The sequence below is a fragment of the Hemicordylus capensis genome, chromosome 4 (assembly GCF_027244095.1).
Source record: "Hemicordylus capensis ecotype Gifberg chromosome 4, rHemCap1.1.pri, whole genome shotgun sequence".
Classification (NCBI taxonomy): domain Eukaryota; kingdom Metazoa; phylum Chordata; class Lepidosauria; order Squamata; family Cordylidae; genus Hemicordylus; species Hemicordylus capensis.
In genome coordinates this window covers 235,246,602-235,255,462 of record NC_069660.1, presented here as the reverse complement: position 1 = coordinate 235,255,462, position 8,861 = coordinate 235,246,602, and the positions used below count along the sequence as shown (strand labels likewise).

At 49.7% G+C, this 8,861-nt stretch overlaps 1 protein-coding gene across 1 annotated transcript; it reads right to left on the bottom strand.

Moving 5' to 3' along the window:
• Nucleotides 1-2,749: 2,749 nt before the first annotated feature.
• LOC128325235 (uncharacterized) lies at nucleotides 2,750-6,669 on the bottom strand. The gene is made up of 5 exons (XM_053250812.1): nucleotides 6,647-6,669; nucleotides 4,859-5,461; nucleotides 4,553-4,678; nucleotides 4,047-4,258; nucleotides 2,750-3,066 (listed from the first exon to the last, which is right to left on the bottom strand). The coding sequence occupies exons 2-5, from the start codon at nucleotides 5,361-5,363 to the stop codon at nucleotides 3,013-3,015; spliced, it is 897 nt and encodes a 298-aa protein (XP_053106787.1). The 5' UTR covers nucleotides 5,364-5,461; nucleotides 6,647-6,669; the 3' UTR covers nucleotides 2,750-3,012.
• Nucleotides 6,670-8,861: the final 2,192 nt, after the last annotated feature.

Sequence of the window (8,861 nt, the reverse complement as noted above, 5' to 3'; positions counted from 1 at the left end):
TCGTTGCAGGCACTGTCATGGTTAGGTGTGCAGTGGCTTGTGATATCCATGTTGAGATCTGATTTGGCAATTTTGCTGAGCCAAGGCAAAGGGATGTGTATTAGTTGCTAGGCAACAGCAAGGGACTTTCAGCTGCTGATTTGTTGGCTCCCCAACCCCTGGGCCAAATATCCCATTTACTTTTGGATAGACATGTGCACGGTCCGGAGCAGTCCGGACTGGCACCGAAGGGGGGCCTTCCTTTTAGGGCGGGGAGGGCTTGCTTACCCCTCCCACCTCTTTGCCCCCGCCAGCGCCCGTATTTAACAGAATAACGGGGCGCTGGAAACCAGCCGCCCCCACCGCCGCCCCCCCGCCGCGAGCAGATTTAGCCCCAAAACTACCGATACCACTGCCGCCGTCGCCCGCCAGCCCTCCCTCCCTCCCAGCCGCCTGCCCGCCCGCCTGAGTCCTCACCCGATGCTTTGTAAATAACGAGAGGACCTACCGAACAGAGCTCCTCTCGCTAGGAAGTCCTGCAGCATACTGAAGCTTTGCACGCATGCGCGCACCACAAAGGACGCCGATCGCCGGAGGCCTGGTCTACCCGGCCTTTTCCAGGCGGGTAGACCAGGGCTCCGGCGATCGGCGTCCTTTGCAGCGCGTGCATGCGCGTGCGCAAAGCTTCAGTATGCTGCAGGACTTCCTAGCGAGAGGAGCTCTGTTCGGTAGCTCCTCTCGTTATTTACAAAGCATCGGGTGAGGACTCAGGCGGGCGGGCGGGCGGCTGGGAGGGAGGGAGGGCTGGCGGGCGGCGGCAGTGGTATCGGTAGTTTTGGGGCTAAATCTGCTCGCGGTGGGGGGGCGGCGGGGGGGGGCGGCTGGTTTCCAGCGCCCCGTTATTCTGTTAAATACGGGTGCTGGAGGGGGCAAAGAGGCGGGAGGGGTAAGCAAGCCCTCCCCGCCCTTAAAGACATACCCCCAACACGGACCCGAACCAGCCAGGGCCGAACCGGTCCGGCAGTTCGGCCATTCTTTAGAATGGCCGCTGGACCGGTTCAGACACACCCCTACTTTTGGAGTTGGCCCTGGGCTAGCATATATTGATACAGATATGAACTATTCTCTATCAGAAGAAAAGAGAGAGAGCGAGAGAGAGAAACTATTTGCTAAATGTGCTTTCAAAATTCAGCCATCTGGTCTTGGCAAAATAAGGAAATTCTATAAAAGTAGTTCCATTTTTATTAAGGGGCATCCAAAACAGTCATATCTCCTGGAGCTGTTTATTTCTCTTAAGCTGAAACAATTAGTAGACTAAATGTTGGTCACTCTGGCCAGGAAATTGAATCCTTTTAAGAAAATCAATGTATGACCATCCAGTTAGCATAATGTTAATAAAATGTAATAATGGTGTCCGGATTACAGAAACTCTCTCTTCACTTTTAAAAGGAAACTGACCTTGAAGATTGGATGATATTCCTGAATCATTGCCAGAGTATCAAGCTTGTTGCCTAGAGCTGTCTGAATCAGGCGCACCATTTGTCTGAAACATCACCTCTTTGCATTACTGCATTCATGGGCACAGCACTCCCATGGTGATGTGTTGTTCTAGGTGCAAACACTCAGCCCAATGTATCCCATTAAGAAGGCATCTTCTGTTGATTCTAATTATTCTTCTCAGTGCATGCACAATGAGCCTCAAGAGCAAACGTATTCTTGTCCTTACACTTGGCCATCTTTAAGGGCTCTTAGAGATGGTCAAGGACAGGCATTTGACCACTGAGTTGTGTAGCTAATGCAGTGGTCGCTGCATTGCTGGCTTATTTCATTGTCATATCAAATCTAACATCTGCAGTGACAAGTGCTCTCTTTCAGGCTTTCCTTCTTCTCTCTTCTCCGGCAGAAAAACAGTCTGGAGGCTAAAGGTCTAATCTCATTGCTGATCCTGCATTTGGGAGGAGGCCTGCTATGTAGGGGGCCTCTTCATTCTCTTTCCCTGAAGTATCAGCAGGGATGGATTGCCCTGGGTGGAGGTCTGATACAGAGCTCTCATGATATGAAGGTAGTCTCCTTGGGTTCTTCTGCCAGAGTACAAGCAAGGCTGGAAGGTCCTGTGAGGTGGCCTGATATGGAGGTTGCCTTTTTTGGTTCTTTCCTGTCATGCTCTACAGAGAGCCACCCCCACGGCTTTTCTTCCTGCAAAGGAAATGGAGGTGCCACCTCCTAGCTGTTCCCCCAGGGCCAAATCAGTCACTCAGTTTGACTCCGCCTGGATCTAAGCCTCCAGCTGCTGCTTTGGCTCTTGGTGGAAAATAAGAGGGCTGGAGAATAACATTTGGCCTTGAACTTGAGCCTTCCAGCTGTTGTTTGATTACAGCTCCCATAGTCCCCAGTAGTCGCAGTAGCCAATAGTCAGGGTTGATGGGAACTGTAGCCAAACAGCAGCTGGAGGGCTGGAGTTGTGCAGCCCTGCCCTAAATCAAGCTTCCTCTTCTGCATCACCATTCCATCCTCTTCCACACGGGGCAGATCTCTCTTCAGGGCCAAAATCCATCCTCCTAGCCATACATGTTGGGGCAGACAAGCTCTGTATGAGCCTCCTAGCAAGGAACTGTCTATCTTGAGCTACATCTTGAACCTCTCAAACATCTCTTGGCCCTGAGTGGACTGGCCAAGAGAATCTTTTCTGTAGCCGAGTTTGACCCAAAGACCGTTTTACCCAACTCTACCCAAAGAATATTCAAAGCAAGACAAATGTATTTTCTTTAAAATAAAACATTTTATTTTTTAAAACAACAAATATGCAAGTTTTATTGCTGTTCTATCTCTACATCCTATTAAAACAAATATTTAATATTTTAAATATATATACACAGCATTTTATTGCTACTTATGTAAATAGTAGCACAGTTGTCTCTTTTAATTTGCCTTCCCCTTCTTCCTCAGCAACGTCCAGCTCCCTTGGAGGAACCACGATCCCCATAGTGGCTTCCACCCTGGCCAGTCTGCTCCTTAGCCGCCTCAATTGTCCCCTCAGTGCCTTGAAGCTTTGTAAGCATTCCTGGCAGCTGTGGATGTCTCTTTGGCCTTGAAGGAGAGAAAACAAACAGGGTGAAGGGGCCTGTCCTCCACCATGTCAGTCCCTGCACGGGCTTCTAGTCCCCTTCCATGCCCAGCACAGACTCCTCCTCTCTGTCTTGAAAACCCTCCATGGCTATGTACCCCCTGGTGAACTTGCACCTCGTCAGGTTGATTTTTGCTCTTCCAGCTTCTCTGTCTTCAGGAGCCACCTGAAGGTCTCCTGCTCTCTAAAACAACTCTTTCTCTTCTCTCTCGCTGACCCTTGGGTCTGGAACAGCCACTCAGATGTGGCTCCTAGTCTCTCTCCTATCCCTCCAATGATACCTGAAAACCCACCTCCACTGCGCAGCCTTTGGCGTAATGCCTCAGTAGAGGCAGCTCCATCGGCTTGAATTGAATGCCCCTTATGCTTTCCACTCCCATTCCTCCTCTTCCTCACTTCTCTCTCCAAAGCCAAACATTCGACTGTATGCTCCTGGTGGCAGGGAACTTTTGCCCATGTACATTGATGACACTATAAGGAGGATTTGCAATATGCACAATTGTATATCATCCTCCTTGGTTTCCTGTTTCATCTCAGCTTAAACTCAAAAGGGCTGATATTTGTTTTCCTTTTAGCATTCATATTCTGCTCTTCCTCAAGCAGCTCAGGGAGGTTTATACGTGGTTATTTTTTTCTAACAATAACCCTAAGAGGTAAGTTAGGCTGTGGGACAAGTGACTGGCCCAAAGTCACCCAGAGAGTTTCATGACTGGATGAGAATTCAAACCTGGGTCTCCCTGGTCCTAAGGAGGTGCAACTGAAATACATACACATCTTTCCCCAACTTGCCCCCACCTCAGCTTCCCTCTACTTCTTCTATTGTATCCCTGCCTCTGTTTTTAGGCTATAAGTTTTTTAGATTGTAAAATCACAGTGAGGATGGAAAAGGTAGAGGTTATGGAGTGCTGCCTCTGTGAGACTTAGGGTCACACAGCTGATTGACCTGCATCTCTACCAAACTCTGCAGAGTTTCTTTCACATTGCTGAGGTCCAGCTCCAGAGGAGGTGCGGAAGGAGGAGGAGGTGGAGAGGGATGCAGGAGGAGGGAAGAGGTGGACGTGGAGGCTGGGATGGAGGCAACCTCAAGGGAGGCAGAGGACAATGATGAATCAGACCCAGAGGGCTGGAGAAGTGCAGCAGGGCCTGCAGGAACATCTGCAAGAGAGAAGAAGAATCAGGAGGTCAGCTGCAAAGGCTGACATCCTACCACAACCCACCATCACTTGCCCTCACTGCTCACTCTGAGAAGCTGCTTGGATTACAGGCACTGGAGCTTGGACACATGAAAGACAGAAAACGAAGGAACACTTCAGCAAGCACTGACAACCCACTCACAGGCCTCCCCTCTGAAACCTTAGATGCAGACTCAAATCAAGCATTTCAACATGAAATAAACAAAAGAGCCGTTCTTAGCCCAGCAGCAATTTCAGGGGCATGCTGTGAACATACCTTCCCTTTCCCACCGCTGCAGCCGAACTTCACTGCGGATGAGCCTTGTCCACATGTGTCCAATTTGCAGGTTGATGGCCCAGAGAGAACGAGGGAACTGTTGGGAAATGCGGCGAACCCTCAGTTCTCCAACAAAGAGAACAAAAAGGAACAAATGTTCTATGTGCTGACCATGCTGAGTACTGGTGACTTGCAAAAAGGGCAGTGCTAGGGCTTAGTCCATCATCTGGGCTGGGTATCAAAACTGCAGCTGATCTTTGTGCTGGGTGTATATGCAAAAGGTTTCTGAGGTGTCACAATACTTACGCTGCTGGACATAGTCATGCTGTAACCCTTTGAGGAGTTCTACTTCTTGCTGAAGATAATTATCAGCAATGGAAGGCTCTAGTACTGGCTCTGACACAGAAGCTGCTTCCTTTGGAGTGTCTGTGAGGATGGAAGGACCTGGCACTGAGGTAGCCTCAATGAGCACTTTCCCCAGTAGGTCATTGGTGATGCAAGGTGTTGGAAGGGGCTCTGGCATCGAGGTTTCCTCAATGAGCACTTCACCCAGGATGTTGTTGGTGATGCGAGGCGCTGGACGTGGTTCTGGCATGGAGGCTTCCTCAGTGAGCTCTTCCCCCAGGATGTCATTGGTCATGTGAGGTTCTGGAAGGGGTTCTGGCATGGAGGGTTCCTCAGTGAGCTGTTCCCCCAGGATGTCATTGGTGATGCGAGGTGCTGGAAGGGGTTCTGGCACGGAGGGTTCCTCAGCAAGCTCTTCCCCCAGGATGTTGTTGGTGATGCGAGGTGCTGGAAGGGGTTCTGGCATGGACGGTTCCTCAATGAACTCTTTCCCCAGAGTGTCCCCCAAAACATTGGGGAGTCCCCCAGAAAATGGTGCAACATTGGTTGGGTTTCTGGGATGACCTGAAAGAGAGGAAATAAAGCAGGAATCAGGAAATGATCGTGGCTTGTAGGCCTGATAGAATTGGCCTCCCTTTTCTGCCTAGGTTAGCCAGCTGTGAAGTAGCCTGGGATTGTGGGTGAGGTGGGCCACCCAAGGAAACAAGCAAGGAATGAAGAGGAGTACATTGCATAGCACTGACTGGCAAGACAGCCCTCACCAAGTACACTTCAGAAGGGAGTGCAATGGCCAGGCTCTGTCTGCTGTACATACAAGTGCAGCTGCCTTCTACCAAGTCATACTCTTGGCTCTCTTTGCCCTACTCTGGCTGGCAGCCACTCTTAGGCAGAGGCCTTTTCCTAGGTAGCTAAGATCCTTTAACAGAAGATGATGAAGTTTCAACAGGAGACCTTGTGCATACAAAGCAATTGTTCCACTACTGGGCTATGGGCTCTCCCTTCTGTGTGAGGAAAGAAGCTTCTCCTTTGAGCAGAATGGGAGCTGATGGTTGACATGGACTATCTCTGGTTCACGAACCAACCCCCAGTTACAGCCTCTTGGCCTAGTGGGGTGGGGGGGTCTTGAAAATCTGCCTGGATGCCATAAGCAGAAAGCATAGCTGTGATCTCAGGAATGCAGGCCTGGCTCCTAGAGGTAGAAAACTGTGGTCGGAGAAAGAAAGAGTCTCTTTGGTCCGAGCTCAGAGCACATTGGCCAGGAAATGTTGCCCTTGTTTTCAGGTGATATTCCAATTCCATCTTGACCCATGTAATTGTCAAAAATTGAGATACTTTGGAAACAATTAGCTTCCTCTTCTTGAAGGCAGGGAGAAAAAGACCCAGAGGATGTCTTGGGGCTGGGTGTGGGCAAAGGGTTCGCGCAGGACTTTTTCAAAAGTGCACCACCTCTAAAGGACAATGACCAAACCTACCTGCCTGCTGCCACAGCCCTTTCCCTATCTCCTCCTCGAATGGAGGATAGCTAGATGTGACTCACAGAGCACCCCCCCCGCCAGTCTCCTCTAACACTTTCGGCTGCATCAACAGCAAAGGATAGAGGTGGCTGAACGTGCCCTCCTGCTATCAATCCATCAGATGGATGTCTGCCCATCTCTCTCCATTGTCTAAGAGAAACAGTTCTCCAAGGAAGCTTTCCCTGGGGGGCTGGGGAGCCCTGAGGAAAAGCAGGCACTCTCATCATCCACTTACCTGTCAGTGCCCCATTTTCATCTTCATCCCTGCAGAGATAAGGAAAAATATTCTTAGTAGCAAATCACAGGAAAGAGAGGGTCTCCTCCCCCAGCAATACTAGGGGTATTACTAGTATCACTAGGGGTATTACTAGTATGTGCCCTCCCTCTAATTTTAATTCACATGCTGCCAAGTATGTCGTCTCCCATAATCCTTCTAGCTGTCCCTGCTAATTTTGGATGATTCCATAGTTGGGAGCAGTGAATGTAATTGCTGTTGAATGTCACTCACTGCATTTTGCTCAGAGTATTTTTCATTGAGGATTGACTGGTAATGGCGGGGTGGGGGGTGGGCCTGCTCTCGTAGTTCACAGTCATGAGGCCAGCTTTCCCAACCCCTCTCCAGTGTAGTTTCCCCACTTTTTAAAAAGGCCCCCCCCAAGGGACACATATATGCTGTTTTGTTTTTTAAATAGAAGGGAGGCAGCCTGCCAAAGGTATCAAGGGGACAGTTGATGAAATTGGCATTTGATCCAGCAGCCAATTACTGGCATTCTGAACATGGAAAGGAGATGGGCTCACCTTGATGAGGCAATATATGCCACACGTGGGTTTGGGCTATGTCTGAACACCTCCCCCTCATCACTCCCCCCCGCCGCACCATCCCTTCAGCTGGCCACACCAGAGCCAAAAGCATTAAGAGGAGTCAAGGGTAGAGAAGAGAGCAACTCACTTTGGTTCTGCCTCTGGGTGAGACCTATGGGAACATGAAAGAAGAAAAGGTTAGGCATGTTCTTGGAAATAACATGGGGGTGCTGGGGGGGCAGTTTTTGAAGTCAGCTTCAACTGGTGGGCTGGATTTCCCCACAACCCCCCAAGTGGGCCCACAGGAGCCAGCCAGTAGCTCCTGAGTGATACAGCTTCACCGGTCTAGGACCTCCAAGCTTAAGAAACACAGTGGAAATCAGCTAAGCAGGTGACCTTTGAGGGCCACCTGCAATTCAAGGAGAAGCTGTGTGGTGTGAATAGTGGTGGTGAACCTGTGACCACTGAAGTTCCCACAGGGAGCACAAACACGTGTGAACACAGCAGGCTGGGCTTCAGTTCTCTGCCCAGACAGGCTAAAACAGCGGAAGGGTATCTTTAAAAACCAAGTCCACACCGCCATTAGATTTTGCTTCACCCACCATGCCAGAGACTTACCTGCAGGCCACACATGACCAACAGCCACCCATCTTGACAACTAAGCTGATAAGCTGCTAATAAACTGACAGCCGAAGACAGCCAATTTATCGAAGATGCTTCAGCTAATCTAAAACACTGCCAAGTGAGCCTGCTGCAGAATCTTCGCAGGTTTCCAAGGGGAACCATGATGGCAGAATTCTGTGGCTGACTGTGAAGTCACAAGTTACTGTTACTGGTCATGCTGGCTCTGGTTTGAATCCAAACACTGTCTTGGGGGTGCAGCTCAAAGTGTCAGAGCACCAGGGGCGAGTCATCCCAGTCCTGCCCTCCCTGCTCCCCACATGTCACTTTCTATTCATTTGACTTTCCCCTTCTGTTAACAAATTCTGAAGGAAGGGGATGCTTGTGAATAGGGGTGGGCTGCAGCCGCTGCTTGTGCAGTTGGACACAAAGTTTATAATAAGACTTGCATGAGTCCTCTGTAACATGTAAGAGGGCAAAGGTAACAGCCACATCCATTGCATGTCCCCAGCTAATTTCCCACCTAATCACTTAGATTAGATTTCCACCTAATCACTTGCTGAAGTCCTTTAGCTAGGAAATTCCTCTAAATCACATTCAGCACTGAGGCCCGTCTCTGTTCAGAATACACAAAAAGAAAGCCAGTTAACTTGTGGAACTCACCACCTCTAGATGCGGTGATGACCACTGGCTTAGATGGGTTTGAAAGGGGGTTAGAAACATTCATGGAGGAGGAGAGGTCCCTCTGTGGCTATTAGCCATGATGGCTATAGAGAACCTCCAGGTGCACAGGCTGAATCCCAGATGCTGGGGACATGCAATGGGTGCAGCTGTTGCCTTTGCATTCTTACATGTTACAGAGGAAGCATGCAGGTTTATTATAAACTTTGTGTCCAACTGCACAAGCAGCGGCTGCAGCCCACCCCTACCCACAAGCATCCCCTTCCTTCAGAATTTGCTTACAGAAGGAAAAAGGTGAATGAATCAAAAGTGACCGAGAGGGAGGGAGGGGAAATGAGAAGGACAAA

Bases quoted from the DNA above. Each gene is read 5' to 3' on its own strand.
- LOC128325235 (XM_053250812.1), bottom strand. From the start codon at position 5,363: ATGCCAGAACCCCTTCCAGCACCTCGCATCACCAACAACATCCTGGGG. The intron at 4,259-4,552 runs GTATGTTCACAG...TCTCTCTTGCAG, and splicing joins GCAGCGGTGGGAAAGGGAAG to ATGTTCCTGCAGGCCCTGCT. The intron at 3,067-4,046 runs GTCAATCAGCTG...CTCTCCTTCAAG, and splicing joins AGAGTTTGGTAGAGATGCAG to GCCAAAGAGACATCCACAGC.